This window comes from Bos indicus x Bos taurus, chromosome 26 (assembly GCF_003369695.1).
Source record: "Bos indicus x Bos taurus breed Angus x Brahman F1 hybrid chromosome 26, Bos_hybrid_MaternalHap_v2.0, whole genome shotgun sequence".
NCBI lineage: Eukaryota > Metazoa > Chordata > Mammalia > Artiodactyla > Bovidae > Bos > Bos indicus x Bos taurus.
Genome location: NC_040101.1, coordinates 18258703 through 18276103, shown reverse-complemented (window position 1 = coordinate 18276103; position 17401 = coordinate 18258703). Strand labels below are relative to the sequence as shown.

Sequence of the window (17401 nt, the reverse complement as noted above, 5' to 3'; positions counted from 1 at the left end):
TGCTTTATTTTCTTCTTTAAGAAAAACAAATTGAGAGGAAAAAAAAAAGAAAAAGCAGAACCAAAAGAAGAAAAACATTATTTAAAAGCTAGTTCTTGAGGAGCTAACATCCCTTTATCAGTTCAAACGAATCGGAGAGACAGTCCTCAAAGAAGGGATACTGCAGCTTTATTTGCAACAGCTAATTTCACGAGTTGAATAAGAATGTGATTTTTTTTTACCTTTTTTGTTTTTTAATTAAAGAAAGTTAAAAATCAAAAGTCAATATTTTGTAATTAGTAACCAGGTCATTGATTTATTCCCTTTTTTATTTTTATTTTTTTCTTATTTGTATCTTTCTCTTCCCCCCTTCCCTCTCTCTCCCTCCCTCTCTCTCTCTTTTCTCTTCTCTCCCTCTCCCTCTCTCCCACGTCCTTCTCCTCTGCTCGCTTCTCTCTTGAACTCATTCAGACCTGAGCGCTCCTAAGAAATGCCGAGCGCGCTTTGGCCTTGATCAACAGAATAACTGGTGCGGCCCTTGCAGGTGTGTATAGATTTCCCAGATTCGCTGTGCTGGTTTGCAGCTGGTCTATTCGGTCCTTTCCCCCTCCTCCGGCCTGTTGCTTTGTGGCTCTGTGTGTGGATCTTAGGAGACAGGAGGGCGCGGGACACTGCTCTGTGAGGGACATGCTTGTCCTCCTCGCTGCTGCTAGCCACAATGCCACTGTAAAACAGCATCATTTGTGCCTCCTCGGGTCAGCGACAGCAAACCCCAGCGCGCCCCCTCCCAGGGAATGTCGCCTGCCAGCCCCCTCTTCCCGACCGCCCGGGACGGGGGCTCGGTGACATCCATCGTGAGCCTGGCCTAGGTAGAAACAAACGACGTCACCTTCTCCCCCTCCTCTTCTCTCTCTGTTTTTGTTTTTTTATTTTTTCCTGGTTGTTTTTTGGTTTCTGGTTGTTGTTTTTTCTTTTTGTGTTTTATCATTTTATTTTATTATTTTTTCTTTTGGCGCTTAGAAGTCCTTTCCCTTCATGTCCTTGGTGAGGGAAGACAGGCACAGAGAGCCAAGGTGATAGTGAAGACGAGTCAGCTGTAGCCGAGATTTTACATCCAACTGAGCACGACCCACCATTGTGTTGTGTTTTTTTGTGTTTACCTTATGCTAACAGATGCAAATACTCCAAAGAAGTGTCGGGCACTGTTCGGGCTTGACCGACAGACTTTATGGTGCAAACCATGCAGGTATATCCCCTACTGCAAGGCCTTTGGGAAAAATCAAAGCATTCTGTCCTTCTGGTACCTTAGTGCGTCAATGTATTTTGACCTCATTCCCATCTACTTCCCCGCTGGCATCAATGACTAATGATCCTCATTCTTCAAAATTTCCTTGCTAATTTTATGCTGTGTCCTCTACTTTTCTCTTTCTCTCTTTCCCCTGCTCTTATAAATAACATATCCCTGGTGGTAGGACCTAGACCACAGACCTCACAGACCAGGACGGGCACTTACCCTTTTGCTCTGAAAGCCGGCATCCTGGATCTGGCCTGGCCCTGTCAGTGCTTCTGTGGCATGTCTGCAGGACAGAGGGAGACCCACCGTGTCCCGAGGTTTGAAGGAGCTCAGATTGGCAGTGATAGCATTCCCGTGTACTTGGAGCTAGACACTTGGAGAAGGGCTCTGGGGGAAGGCTTCTTTTAGTTTTGTTTTGTGTTTTTGTTTATTTTCTGTTTTAAAACTACATCTCTGGACAGAGGAGCTTGGTTAGCTGACATTGTTTTACAGTGCTGAAAAGAAGCGTGGCATTCAACGGCATGCACCAGCTACAGGGCCACAAGCAGAGGTCACGCACTGCAGCGCCGCTGGCCTGCACGATGGAGAAAAAGAAATATGTATATGTATCTATACATATATTTAGAGAGACAGAGCTCTGGTTCCAAAGGGAATCAGCAGAGTCCAAATTAAACGCCTGTGTTCCACCTGCAGGTTCCATCCAACCTGTAATTTCAGGGAAGGTATAGGTACTTCCTTCTTGGTGGAGGGATACCAGCTAGTTCCTGTCTCATTTCCTTTCCTTTAATGACCACCTTTGGTTAAATTTGTTGTTTCTTTGTTCTGATACAAGCAGTCTTTGAATTTGGAATATTATGATGGTAGGTATCTCAACACCCAAACACGCCCCCTGTCTGTAGTGCCTCCCCTGTCACGTGTCCCCTTCCTCCATGCCCTTGCCGTGTGTTCCATGTTTAGACGCTAGCTCCCATGTCCATTCCATCACATGCATGCCCACCAGTCTCCTGCGCCTCTCTCCCCCTCCCCGAACGCCTTACGAGAGAAGCACCTCGTGTTGACCAGACGTTGAGGGGAGCTGGGGCCCAAGAGCCTTTCTTGAGAGAGACCTCCCTCCACAGGCAACCCTCTGCCCATTGAGTGAGGACGGGGGGCCTTGGGTGCTCATCCAGCAGGAGAGGGAACCCCCACCCGTTCTGTGAGACAACAGTGTCCCTGGAGGTGACAAATAGTTTTGCCACTCAGTCCTGGGATCTTGTCTGTGCAACAGAAAAGAGTTTTCATGGTGCAGCTGGTGGAGGGTGTCAGAGCTTTCCCTAGGGCTGGCCTAGAAGATGGAACCTCTGATGACCCTTTATAGGCAGTGAATTTGTATCAGACCTTTATTTGTGCTGAGTAGAAAGACGACTAGCTGCTGAATCACCACTCTGCCATGGCGAGAGGTTAGCTTATCCCAGGGCACGCTCCTAAGTGGGTGCTCCTCACGCTCTGTAGAAAGGTGCGGCTGACACCGTTGTGTGCCCCTCGCAATGTGGTTTGTGGCCTGGTTTGTGTATTTTATTTGTAGGGCGTGAGTGGTGGTGTATGAATCCCTCTTACTGCTTTGGAAGCAGTTAACTGCGAGTTAGACCTGGCACTTTGGGGGGCTGAAAGTTATCATGTCCAACATTTACTAACTAGATTGTCCCTTCTCAGACCTAGCTCCAACCTCATTTAAACCCTGAGTGTGGAATCCTCCTCAGAAACAAGAGTTTTCGTGACGTTTTTAACAAAGCAAAACAAAACAAACGACCCCAAGGCTTTGGAGCTGCTTCATAAACATGGTTTTCTACAGTGCAGCTCGGGGGCAGCCGTCCGTGTGCAGTGTGGCTGCTCAGGCGCTGAGCCGCCCCGCCCCAGCGCCATCTTTCCTCTTTTCTGCCTCAGCACCCTTAGACCTTCCCCGGGGCCATTTTTCCTTCATTGGGGTGCTCGTTTCCCACTCTAAAAGCTTTAGCAATACATTATCTGCTCCTTTAAGGGTGTGATTCCAAAATAGGATCAGGAAGAACTCTTACTTTCCTTTCAGAATGAATCCATAAGAAGCTAAAAACCGATTTTTCAGGGGCCACACCTTGATGAGAGGTGGAGCCTAGGTGGAGGAGGATAAGAGAATGGGTCTTGTCCCTTTTTTCCTCCACTTTTTCTCTTGACTTTGCTAGGATCTCTGGCTTGATGCTAAATTAGTAATACAAGATGTGTTTTTAAAAAATAATAAAAGGATTTGCAAAACAAGGCATTTTCTGGCCTGTCCGAAATGTGTGGGTTCCAACTGCCATCTGCTCTGCCACCTCTTAGAAGGAGCGGTCACCGTGTCATTCATAGTCCACGTGTCTTGTGTTCAAATGCCCCCCACTAATCCCCAGGACATGGAAGCTTCAAACCATGAGGAGGGCAGAACGGGGGAGGGGAGCACCAGAAATGTTCCCAGCTAATCAGGGCTCCTCGCTCCCTGCACAGGGTTTCTAATTTTACTTGACATTTGAGGACATTTTAACAAGATTCTGTTTTGAGCCCACCAAGTTGCTTTTCCCATCTTTTCACTCTGCCCTAATATAGCATGGAACGCTGCTGGATGTCATTCCCTTGTTTCCTGTTATTTTTTTCCCCCTGTTCTTTCTTTGTCCCTTTCCTCTTTCCCCTCTCTCTCATTTGTCCCTGTTGCTTTCTCACTTTTGCTTATGCCCCTCCCTTTCTTCTCCCATTTTTAAAATGCATGGACATCTTAGTTTTTTGAGCATGTTTTGATCTGCAGGCTAAGGTGGTTTAAAACTCTTAAGAGGCTTAATTGCTTTATCTTGGGTTTCTGGGATGGGAACAGAACCCACAGTCCATTTCAGTCTATCCTGGAGGAGGAAAAGGAACCTTGGCAACTGGAAGGTGAAGGCAGACTGTCCTCACTTTCCTTCTGACCCAGAGCAGGGATGGAGAGGCCCTGAAGCCACTGGCCCAATGGGTCTCGGCCTCTGGGAGGCAGGAAGGACTGAGCATGTGCCCTTTCGCCCCCCGCCTCCCCTCCCTCCTGCCATCTTGCTGAGTCCACACCCCACGCACTGAGGGGCATCATCAGGCAGCTCTGGGGCACAAACCCAAGGAGGGACTCAGTGCACTCACTTCCTTTCAAAGGTCACTGACATCTGACAGTGGTGGCCTTCAACTGGGCAGCATCTTGGTTGCTTTCCCATGACCGGAAGCCAGCCGGTACTCACACACTTGTTTTTAGACAGTGTTATCGGCCGCGGTTCGGACTGTATTCTTAGGTCAGCACATCCACTGTATCTGCATTATTTTTAATAGCATGAGTGGGGTTGATTGCCAGGATCACCTGTCCTACCACATACGATCCCATCAAACTGGGATGAATACTAGGGGGAAGCTGTGAGGTCACACACTCAAGTGTCTTGAACTGACTTCGCCCACCTCAGGTGGATAAGCACAAGAGGCTCTGAAATTATCAATCCTATTTCTTATGTAAACAGGAAATGGAGAGGGGAGACTCTGGTTTTGGCGCAGGGCAAAATTAGTCTTTCTGGTTTAAACACTACTCCTGATAACCCCCCCACCCCCACCCCCGATTCAAGAAAGTCCACGCTGCGACTCCCTGGCACATCTTCTTGGTTGTCACTTCCTTGTGACGGGCTGAACCCTTACTCATTGGCCCTGGCATACGGACCAGGGCGAGTTGCCCCTCCATCCCCATTCTCACCATCTCTCCTTCTAGCCTTCTCACTATGGGGTGGGGGAGGGGAAGACCCCAAATCTTAAAAAAAAAAAAAAAAAGTTTGAATCATAATTTAATCCACAACCTGCAGGCCATACAACCAGTTATTCTTGTTCCTTTGGATCATTTTCTGTTTTTCTTATTCTTCCCCCTCCCCCACCTTTGTTTATCCTCTTCTACCTGTTTTTTGGTGGTTTTATTTTTTTGTTATTTTTGTTTTGTTTTTTAGTTTATTTGGTTTTCTTTTCGTTTCCCTCTCCCCCGCTGTCCACGCCCCCCTTCACAACTGATTCTGACCTCTCTTGATTTGGTGTGGTTCTTAACAGACAAGCCCAAAAAGTTCTCTGGGCGCCAGCAGCCTCTGGTGGTGGCGGTGGTGGTGGTGGTTGGTGGTGGTGATGGTGGAGGTGGTGGGATAAAACCTTTTCAGCCTCTTGCTCGCGCTGCCTTTAAGCTCTGTGGGCTCAACAGTCAGCATTTTGAGTTTCAGATGGATATGAGGCGCCTGGGGAGGGAGCTCTGTCTGTCTCTTTTACACACATGTACACACACACACACACCCATCGAGGGGTGGGGGCAGTAGTGGTGGAAATGGAGGGGAATGGTTACCACGAGAAATGAAGGGATGTCTAAACCAAAAAAGAGAAACGAACAAGCTCTTGAGCGCCTCTCAGCGTGGACGCAGCCGCTGTCTGTCACGGCCCACAGGTGGCGCCCTTGAGCCTGCTCGCTTGTATTTGGTCAGTGGGAAGGCGGGTGTTTAGCGGGGCAGGGGAAGCAGGTAGGTAGGGAGCTGTGCGGTCTGACACTTCATTTGCCAGAGCGGGCATATAGCTCAGTGAGCCGGGCACCCCAGCGTGGCGCTAAACGTCCCCTGGCCGCTGGGCGATGTCTCCCCGGGGGGCACCGTTAGGTGGCGGTCCTCTTGGCTCTGAGCAGTAGATAACTCTCTCCCTTGGCATCTTTGCCCTTTATTCACAGATAACTCTCTCCCCTCCCTCCCCTGTTTCTAGGAGAAAAAAAAAGTGCGTTCGCTACATACAAGGTGAAGGCAGCTGCCTCAGTCCACCCTCTTCAGATGGAAGCTTACTAGACTCGCCTCCTTCCTCCCCCAACCTGCTAGGCTCCCCCCCCCAGGACGCCAAGTCACAGACTGAGCAGACCCAGCCTCTCTCGCTGTCCCTGAAGCCCGACCCCCTGGCCCACCTGTCCATGATGCCTCCGCCGCCCGCCCTCCTGCTTGCCGAGGCCGCCCACGGCAAGGCCCCCGCCCTCTGTGCCAACGGGGCCCTGGACCTGCCTCCCGCCGCTCTGCAGCCGCCTGCCATCCCCCCCGCATCTCTGGCACAGCCGTCGACATCTTCCTTACATTCCCACGGCGCTCTGGCCGGGACCCAGCCCCAGCCACTGTCCCTCGTCACCAAGTCTTTAGAATAGCTTTACCCTCCTCAGCCCCGGGTGCTTTGTGGAGTGTTTTCCTCTTGCTTTTTCTTTATTTTCGGTTCCGCCCCGCCCCCACCCTCCTGCCCGGTTTTCGTGTTGTCCTCTTCCGTTTGTGCCACGTGGCTACATTAGTTAATGTTTATCGAGTTCATTGGTCAATATTTGACCCATTCTTATTTCAATTTCTCCTTTTAAATATGTAGATGAGAGAAGAACCTCATGATTCTACCAAAATTTTTATCAACAGCTGTTTAAAGTCTTTGTAGCGTTTAAAATATATATATATATACATAACTGTTATGTAGTTCGGATAGCTTAGTTTTAAAAGACTGATTAAAAAACAAAAAGAAAAAAAAAAGAAGCAATTTTGAAGCAGCCCTCCAAAAGGAGTTGGTTCTGTATTATTTGTATTAAATACGAGCTTGCGAACCAATCATTTTACATCTGGTTTTTAAACCATAAGGGCACAAGGAATGCAGTGCCATTTACTTTTTTTTTTTTTTTCTGTGTGAAACAACTTTTATTGTGATGTTACTTGTTATTGTTTAAATGTACAGAAACAAAGGGTTAAAATGTGTTAATATACCTTGTTCCATGGTGTTGTTCTTTTGGGGGGAGGGGGTTGCTATTCAACAATTAATGGAATCACATTGCTGTTGGACCAGTAGTATTTATTGCTTTAGAGATTGCTCGTCGAACCTGTACGTTGTCCCTTTTAAAATATGTTTTCCTTTTTCTTGAAACTGTATAAAGTTTTTTTCCCCTTAGCATAAGCATCTTATATATAACAACTCATTTGTACAAGGTTTTTAAGTTTATATATAAAATGTGTATATATATATTTTTTGTTTCCCTTTTGGACTTTTTTTTTTTTTTTTTGCCGTATGAAACCCAGATACCGCCAAATGGACATTAATAGTTGCATTAAAGGATCAGTAGCATTAACGAAAGTTGCTTTAAAAGCCATTATGTAAAACAAGACTTGAACATTAGTGAGGGAATCTTAGAACGCTGTACCAGCAGCAGTGGGAATTGTCCCGTTTCCCCTGTGAACTCACAGGCGAGCACCCTGCACCCTGAGGACATGGACTGACCGTGTGCAAAACTTTTTATGTGCCAAAATTCTCAGTGACTTTAGCTTTCTCCCTCTTTTTGATGCTGTAATTTTCGTTCATCATGTTTTGCTGTGATGTTACATAGGTAGATTTGTATGTAGTTTTAATGTCACCTATAACAAGACGTGTTTGGTAGCAGATTGTCCAGAAAGCATTTTAAATGAAGAGGTATAAACCCTTAAGGGCCAAAAATTCTGTATATTAGATTACTCTTAAAGGAAAAACCAGCTGCCGCTTTTATGTACCTGTATGACATACAAGTAGGTAGCACACTTTAAAAATAAAAAAAAAACCTAGGCATGTTGATGTTACAAAATGCTGTATAAAGCTAAAACCTGTTCATTCAGTGCCATTGTAGTTGACATGAAGCGATTGTAAAACTGTCTCCGGTTTTTCTCTGGTTTATTAAAATGCTAACTATAACATTTTTTTGTGAATACTTTGAATGTTTCCTAACAATTGTGATGTTACTGTTCCGTTTTATGCTCTTATTCCAATTTCATTTTTAATGGTTTGGAAGCCATTTTTGTAATGAATAAATGTTCATGCTGTACAGTATCTGTAGCATGCCATTCTGGATTAATAAAAGCAACTTAGTATGTGCAGATAAAGGCTGGTCACTTGTTTCTATAATTTGGGTTTTATCTCTGGGGAAACTAGATCTGCCTTCAGCAAGAGAAATGTGTTCCCAAGGTGGAACTTGAGACCCTGTGGTTGGTGTGGGTGATGGGTGGTGACGTGGATACCAGAAAGGGTCCCTGAACTCTCTTTATTTTCCCGTCTCATTCTTAATGCCTGTTTGGCATAGTTTGTGTACCTGGTTAGTTCATTTCTGAAAGCAAAAGTCACTCCTAGGGCTGTACGACTGTCACTCTGATACATCTGAGTTGGCCCTCTGAGTATCAAGCAGAAATGATTTAATTCTTATTAATGAAACTTAGTTCACCAGGAGGGAATTTAAGAAAGCACATCATTACCATTTAAGGATCATTGATGTGAAAGTGTCCTTATTTCTTTGTAAGAATCACATGCAGGGAGGAGGGTTCAGGATGGGGAACACATGTATACCTGTGGCGGATTCCTGTTGATATATGGCAAAACCAATACAATATTGTAAAGTTAAAAAATAAAAAAGAATCACATGCAAGGAGAGATGCCAGCGTGAGCGATTGTTAAGCAAGAAGGCTTTTAGAAAACGGATCAAGGTACTTCTGTTACAAGTTTGCAGGGAGGACTCTTGCTATCCCTGAGACTCAAGTTCAGGACTCCACCCTGGCCAGCATGCAAGTTCACCGTCATCACCAACAAGGGCCACAGTAAAGATCTTCCCAAGGTTTCCACTGCATTCATTCCTCATGCTGGCTGGGATCAATGGTTGGATAGATGGGTGCATATGTAGCTCCACTTGTCTGGATAACCTTGCCTTCAAAGGACGTGATTTCACTGGACACAGAAGCCGTCTGTGTCACCGCCCTGTTACTTCCAATTACACAGTATCGTCATCAAGGACTTTAAAGCTCCTTGGAAGCTCTGCTTTGCTCAGGTTGGTTTTTGTTCTGTAAAATCTTGGTATTTTTGTCTTCAGTTGTTTTGCATATCCAGGAAAAAGTGATTCTGGTTGTCCTTCCCTATTTTATTTTGCACACTGGGGCCAGGGTAACCTTTGAAAACATTTGTGTTATTTGACAGTATCTGTTTTTTTGTGGCAGTGTGCCAAGCCACTGATGAGCATTTTCTCATTTCTTCCTAACACTACCGCTTGAGGTAGATTTTATCCTCTACTTCCACCCTCTGCTTTATTTTCTAAAACTGGGTTTAGGAACTCAAGAGTGTGTGTCTTGTTCAAGACCACACAGCCTATAGGGTGGTGGAGCTGGGATTTAAGTTTAGCCCTGACTCCAAACCCATGCTCTTAATACTAAGATATATTTCCTTGCATAATGAAGATGGTCCTTCTCCCAAACAGAGTGATGGGATTGGAGACTTCCTTGTTTGCCCCATCCCTTCCTTCCCAGCACATACTCAGTTTCCCATAAATGTATTTTTGCTCTTCTGCTTTCAAAGATGTGGTTGCTCTCTGCCTGGAAGGTCTGCTCTGCTCCTGCAGCCTCGCTGCTCCTCATCCTTCAGTTCCCCTCGTAGATGATGGTGATGATGTCTCTCTTCTGTGTGACCTTTCAGCTTCCTGTTTTTTTCTCCCATTAATGCTCTCACCCACCATCGTGCCCACTGGACATGGCTGAGTTAGGCCAGTAATAGCACCACTGAGTTTCATGGACATTTTGGGCTGGATAACTCTCTGTGGTAGGGGACTGTCCTATGCCTTGTAGGGTGTTCGCACCCATGGCCTCTACCCAGTAGATGTCAGAAGCACCCCACTCCCGGGCAGTCATGACAATCAGAACTGTCCTCCGACATTGCCAAATGCCTCCTCGGGATCAAAAATCACACCCAGTTGAGACCCATTGCTCTAGAGAGTCCCTCAGGAGGACAGGAGCTTTGCTGCTCACTGCTCTATACTAGGGTTCTGGTTGAGCACCTGGCACATAGATGGTGTTCCATTCATGTTTGTTGGGGGAAAGAATAAATGAAGTTGGCCAACTCCACACCTGTATTGCAGGAAGCAAGAAAATGGAAGCTTTCCATAATGCTTCCAAATGTGTTCCTAGAACTTTCAAGTTCTCAGTTACTTCCTTAATCCTTTCAGCTTTGCTGGAATATAACTCATTGCCCTTGTTATAAAGGCTGAAAAATGCCAGGTGGAGGTAGGGGTTGATCCTCCATCATCAGCCCAGCCTGGGTACAGATCTCTTCCTAAAATTCAAACTACAGATCACCCAGCTATGTGCTTCCTGACCTATAACACTTGAGCTTTGAGGATCTTCTCTCTACCCCAATGTAGAAGTTCCTTTCCCTCCAAGCTTGTCAAATGCCCAGCCAAGTCCTTGCCCTTCATCTCTTCTCTTGACATCAGTTTGGTTTCTTCCTACCTATGGAGTTTACTTGCAAATTGAACATCTTCCCATTTCATCCATGGGAAGAATCTGTGGCTTTTTGTTACTAAGGGACCCTAAGACAACATCTAGGAGCCCGTGACTCAATCACTGAGCCATAGGCTTCCTGACCTCTACTGGGACCTGGCCAAGGAAGTTTGTGTAGTTGTTGTTCAGTCGCCAAGTCATGTCCAACTCTTTGCAACCCCACGGACTGTGGCATACCAGGCCTCCCTGTACCTCACCTCTCTCGGAGTTTGCCCAAGTTCATGTCCATTGAATCAGTGATGCCATCCAACCATCTCATCCTCTGTTGCCCTCTTCTTCTGCCCTTGATCCAGCATCAGGGTCTTTTCCAATGAGTTGGCTCTTTGCATCAGATGGCCAAAGTATTGGAGCTTCAGCTTCAGCATTAGTCCTTCCAGTGAGTATTCAGGGTTGATTTCCTTTAGGATTGACAGGTTTGATCTCCTTGCTTTCCAAGGGACTCTCAAGAGTCTTCTCCTGCACCACAGTTTGAAAGCATCAATTCTTTGGCACTCTGCCTTCTTTATGGTTCACTTCACATCTGTACATGACAACTGGGAAAACTATAGTCTTGACTATATGGACATCTGTTGGCAAAGTGATGTTTTTGCTTTTTAATACAATGTTTAGTTTTGTTTTGAGTTTCCTGCCAAGAAGCAGTGGTCCTCTAGTTTCATGGCTGCAGTCATCATCCACAGTGATTTTAGAGTCCAGGAAGAGGAAATGTGTCACTGCTTCAACCTTTTCCCTATCTATTTGCCATGGAATGATGGGACTGGATGCCATGATCTTAGTTTTTTAAATGTTGAGTTTCAAGCCAGATTTTTCACTCTCCTCTTTCACTGCTTTCAAGAGGCTCTTTTGTTCCTCTTTGCTTTCTGCCTTTAGAGTGGTATCATCTTCATGTCTGAGGCTGTTGGTCTTTCTCCCCATAGTGGTAGTGTGTATTAGTCACCCGTGGCTGCTTTAACAAATGAACACACACTTGGTGGCCTAGCTCTCACAGCTCTGGGGCCAGAAGTTGAAGCCAGTGTGTGCTTTCTCCAGATGTTCTGGTGGCTGCCGATAGTCCTGGGTGTTCCCTGTCTTGTAGCCACATCACTCAGATCTCTGCCTCTACCTTCTCATCACAGCTTCCTCTGCATCTGTCCTGAAAGTTCCCCTGCCTCTGTCTTATAAGGATACCTGGGATTATGTTTGTGCTCCCTGGATGATCCTGGATAAGCCACTTCTCTCTAGGTCCTTAACTCAATCACATCTTCTGCCATATAAAGTAATAAAGGTTCTAGAATTAGGATAGGGACATATACTTTAAGGGGCTACCCTTCAGCCCACAACAGAGGCATTTGCCAATTCTGGGACAATTGGCAGGGTTTTAGAACAGAATCCTCCAGAATGAGTAGTTGTTCCACTGTTGGTGGTGGTTTTGGACAATCCCATGCCAAGAGGGATTATTATAGTAAATGTGTTTCCATTTCAGATAATGGAAAATTCACTTTTTACTCTGATGATGTAGATGCATAGAGGGTCAGAGCCTTTTGTCTGGATCCAGGATTTGAAGAGGGGAAGCATGTGGGAGCAGTGGCATGAACCTGAGCTTGGAGTATCCTCCATCTGACTCCCTCACCGTGTGGCCTTGGGCAATGCCTCCATCTCTCTGAGCCTCTGTGTCTTCATCTAACATCTGGTGACAATATGTCATTTTGTCAATATGACAAGTGTCATTTTGACAGATCCTGATGAGAGCTGGAATGCAGAGTGCCTGGAATAATAAATCATAGTGTTTATTATTATCACAAAAGCAGAAGGCTGGTCATAATTATTTGTTTTCCTTATCTCTCCTTGGGATTCCACTAATCTGAATCTTTAAACCCAGGTTGCTGCTGCTGCTAAGTCACTTCAGTCGTGTCCGACTCTGTGTGACCCCATAGACAGTGGCCCACCAGGCTCCCCCGTCCCTGGGATTCTCCAGGCAAGAACACTGGAGTGGGTTGCCATTTCCTTCTCCAATGCATGAAAGTGAAAAGTGAAAGTGAAGTCGCTCAGTCGTGTCCAACTCTTAGCGACCCCATGGACTGCAGCCTACCAGGCTCCTCCATCCATGGGATTTTCCAGGCAAGAGTACTGGAGTGGGTTGCCATTAGAGAATTACAGACATCTGGATGCGGAAAATGAAAGTCAAAATCAAAGTCACTCAGTCGTGTCCAACTCTTTGTGACCCCATGGACTAGTCCATGGAGTTCTCCAGGCCAGAATACTGGAGTGGGTAGCCTTTCTGTTCTCCAGGGGATCTTCCCAACTGAGAAATCAAACCCAGGTCTCCCACATTGCAGGTGGATTGTTTACCAGCTGAGCCACCAGGGAAGCCCCTGGATGTGGAAGACCCGTCCTTATTGTAGTCAAGGGACCATAGGCCTGGGATACTGTGACTGTCCACGGTCATTCACTTTACCTGGAACTTCACGGTCCAAGGAATAATACTACCTTTTGGAGAGCCATAGCTCTGGCTGACATGCTTCTTGTGACATGGACGTATGTTTTTAATTAAAGCCTTTTGGAAAGAAACTAAAGAATAGCCTAAAGGTCTTGTGCGTCAAGGCAAGTGCTAGAAAGCGAAGCTTGGAATCACTAATAAACAAAGCTAGAGGTCTGATGCTCTAGAGGGCTCCCCTCTGGGGTTGGCGTCATCATCTCCCATTTCAGATCAGGTCCGGCATTCCCTGGTGTGTGGTGATGGCAGAGGCCGGCATGAACCCTGGTGTGGGTCTGATGGCCAACTTTGGTGAACTCTGAGTCTGGGTTTTTTAAAGCTAGAATTTTGTGAGTGCACTTAATGGGAGCTGTAAGCACACTGATTCATTGATTCACTCATTCATTCATTTAACAACTATTTCTTGAGCACCAATTTGAACCAAGCACTGAGAAATCTGTATGTGGGTCAAGAAGCAACAGTTAGAACTGGACATGAAACAACAGATGGGTTCCAAATCAGGAAAAAAAGCACGTCAAAGCTGTATATTGTCACCCTGCTTATTTAACTTATATACAGAGTACATTATGAGAAATGCCAGGCTGGATGAAGCACAAGCTGGAATCAAGATTGCCAGGAGAAATATCAGTAACCTCAGATACGCAGATGACACCACCCTTATGGCAGAAAGTGAAGAACTAAAGAGTCTCTTGATGAAAGTGAAAGAGGAGAGTGAAAAAGCTGGCTTAAAATTCAACATTCAGGAAACGAAGATCATGGCATCCGGTCCCATCACTTCATGGCAAATAGATGGGGAAACAGTGGAAACAGTGACAGACTTTATTTTGGGTGGGCTCCAAAATCACTGCAGATGGTGACTGCAGACATGAAATTAAAAGATACTTGTTCCTTGGAAGAAAAGCTATGACCAACCTAGACAGTATATTAAAAAACAGAGACATTACTTTGCCAACAAAAGTCTGTCTAGTCAAAACTATGGTTTTTCCAGTAGTCGTATATGGATGTGAGAGTTCGAATATAAAGAAAGCTGAGTGCCGAAGAACTGATGCTTTTGAACTGGGGTGTTGGAGAAGACTCATGAGAGTCCCTTGGACAGCAAGGAGATCCAACCAGTCCATCCTAAAGGAAATCAGTCCTGATTATTCATTGGAAGGACTGATGCTGAAGCTGAAACTCCAATCCTTTGGCCACCTGATGCAAAGAACTGACTCATTTGAAAAGACCCTGATGCTGGGAAAGATTGAAGGCTGGAGGAGAAGGGGATGCCGGAGGATGAGATGACTGGATGGCGTCACCAACTCAATGGACCTGAGTTTGAGTAAGCTCCAGAAGTTGATGATGGACAGGGAAGCCTGGTGTGCTGCAGTCCATGGGGTCGCAAAGAGTCGGACATGACTGAGCGACTGAACTGAACTGAACTGAACTGGCACAGTGGTCTGGGTAAAGTCAGCTTGGTCTCTGGTTTTCCCTCTGAGCTCAATCCTCCAGTATCTAAATAGGACACAGTCTTTAAGAAAAGGGGCCATCAACATTCCTGAAGCCTGGACAAGCCACTCACCTGGAAAGTGGCTTCATAGAAGGATAATGACCAGAGGATGTGCTAAAAACTCTACCCGTGTTTCTCATTTAATCCTCATGGGAATAGAGACTCCTTTTATGTTCATTTTACAAGTGTAGAAATTTTGAGATTTAGCAAGGCTAAGTTGCTTACTCAAAGACACATATCTGGATCTTCTTACCTTAATTGCATCTTTAAAGGCCATATCTTCAAATACAGTCACATTCTGAGGTACAAGGGATTAGGAGTTCAACATATGAATTTGATGGGGGATACAAGTTAGTCCAGGTGGCTCAGTGGTAAAGAATCTGCCTGCTGATGCAGGAGATGCAGGAGACATGGGTTTGATGCTGGGTTGGAAAGATTCCCCTGGAGGAGGAAATGGCACTCTACTCCACTATTCTTTCTGGTATGATCCCATGGACAGAGGAGCCTGGCAGGTTATAGTTCTTGGGGTTGCAAAGAGTTGGATGCACACTCAGGCACACACACAATTTAGCCCATAACAAAAGTTTTTTTCTTTAAAATTTATTTTAATTGGAGGCTAATTACAATATTGTGGTGGTTTTTGCCATGCATTCACATGAATCAGCCATGGGTGTACATGTGTTCCCCACTCTGACCCTCCATCCCACCTCCCTCCCCATCCCATCCCTCTAGGTCATCCCAGTGCACTAGCCCTGAGCACCCTGTCTCATGCATCGAACCTGGACTGGCGATCTATTTCACATATGGTAATATACATGTTTCAATGCCTTTCTCTCAAATCATCCCGCCCTCGCCTTCTCCCAGAGTCCAAAAGTCTGTTCTGTCTCTTTTGCAGTCTCGCATATAGGGTCATCATTACCATCTTTCTAAATTCCATATATATGCGTTAATATACTGTATTGGTGTTTTTCTTTCTGACTTACTTTGTATAATAGGCTCCAGTTTCATCTACCTCATTAGAACTGATTCAAATGCATTCTTTTTAATAGCTGAGTAAAGGTCCATCTAGTCAAGGCTATGGTTTTTCCAGTGGTCATGTATGGATGTGAGAGTTGGACTATAAAGAAAGCTGAGCGCCAAAGAATTGATGCTTTTGAACTGTGGTGTTGGAGAAGACTCTTGAGAGTCCCTTGGACTGCAAGGAGATCCAACCGGTCCATCCTAAAGGAGATCAGTCCTGGGTGTTCATTGGAAGGACTGATGTTGAAGCTGAAACTCCAATACTTTGGCCATCTCATGCGAAGAGCTAACTCATTTGAAAAGACCCTGATGCTGGGAAAGATTGAGGGCAGGAAGAGAAGGGGACGACAGAGGATGAGATGGTCCTCGATGGAAATGGATTTGGGTGGACTCTGGGAATTGGGAGGCCTGGCGTGCTGCAGTTCATGGGGTTACAAAGAGTTGGACACAACTGAGCGACTGAACTGAACTGAACTGAATATTCCATCATGAATATGTACCACAGCTTTCTTAACCATTCGTCTGCTGATGGCCATCTAGGTTGCTTCCATGTCCCAGCTATTATAAACGGTGCTACAATGAACATTGGGGTACACATGTCTCTTTCATTTCTGGTTTCCTCAGTGTGTATGCCCAGCAGTGGGATTGTTGGGTCATGTGGCAGTTCTATTTCCAGTTTTTTAAGGAATCTCCATACTGTTCTCCATAGCGGCTGTACTAGTTTGCATTCCCACCAACAGTGTAAGAGGGTTCCTTTGTCTCCGCACCCTCTCCAGCATTTACTGTTTGTATTTTTGATAGCAGCCATTCTGACCAGCGTGGGATGGTACCTCATTGTGGTTTTGATTTGCATTTCTTTGATAATGAGTGATGTTGAGCATCTTTTCATGTGTTTGTTAGCCATCTGTATGTCTTCTTTGGAGAAATGTCTGTTTAGTTCTTTGGCCCATTTTTTGATTGGGTTGTTTATTTTTCTGGAATTGAGCTGCAGGAGTTGTAGCCCATAACAAAAGTTTTTATAGTTTTATGTATAGAGATTTTGCATGTCTTTCATCCAACTTATCCCCAAATATTTCATGTTTTTTGAAATGATCATAAGTGGTATTTAAAAAATTTTATGTTCTATTTGATTGATGCTAGTATATCAAATTATACTTGATTTTTTTATATTAACCTTTCATCCAATAGCCTTGCTAAATTCACGTATGGATTCTTATAGGTTAGCTACAGCTTTTTTGGATGTTTCTATCCACACCATTGTATTATCTGCAAATACTGATAATGTTATTTCTTCTCTTCCAATCTTTCTACGCCCTCTTCTGCTTCTTTGTTTTTTTCTTTATTACAGTGGCAAGGGCCTCCAATAGAACATTGAATAGAAGTGCTGATATTGGACTTCCTTGTCTTTTTTCTGAACTCAGGGGAAAGCATTCACTATTTTACCATATGTATAAAAGCTGTCTTAAAACTCAACCTTCAAAAAACAAAGATCATGGCATCCGGTCCCATCACTTCATGCAAATAGATGGGGAAACAATGGAAACAGTGACAGACTTTATTTTCTTGGGCTCCAAAATCACTGCAGAGACAATGCAGCCACGAAATGCAAAGACCCTTGATCCTTGGAAGAAAAGCTGTGATAAACCTAGACAGTGTATTAAAAAGCAGAGGCGTTACTTTGCTGACAAAGGTCCATATAGTCAAAGCTATGGTTTTTCCAGTAGTCATGTATGGATGTGAGAATTGGACCATAAAGAAGGCTGAACGACAATGAATTGATGCTTTTGAATTGTGGT

At 45.1% G+C, this 17401-nt stretch overlaps 1 protein-coding gene across 40 annotated transcripts in view; it reads left to right on the top strand.

The window, feature by feature from the left end:
• TCF7L2 (transcription factor 7 like 2) overlaps positions 1-8199 on the top strand; it is a 202199-nt gene extending 194000 nt beyond the window's left edge. For 16 of the 40 annotated variants that reach the window (XM_027529378.1, XM_027529377.1, XM_027529373.1 and 13 more), the window contains 2 exons: positions 451-523; positions 6044-8199. In XM_027529378.1, the coding sequence (XP_027385179.1) occupies positions 451-523; positions 6044-6467 (497 nt within the window). In that variant the 3' untranslated portion in view covers positions 6468-8199. Of the gene's footprint in view, positions 1-450; positions 524-1152; positions 1226-2105; positions 2135-6043 lie in introns of those variants that run through there. The other 24 variants (XM_027529380.1, XM_027529379.1, XM_027529369.1 and 21 more) reach the window with 10 other exon arrangements.
• The last annotated feature ends 9202 nt before the right edge of the window (positions 8200-17401 follow it).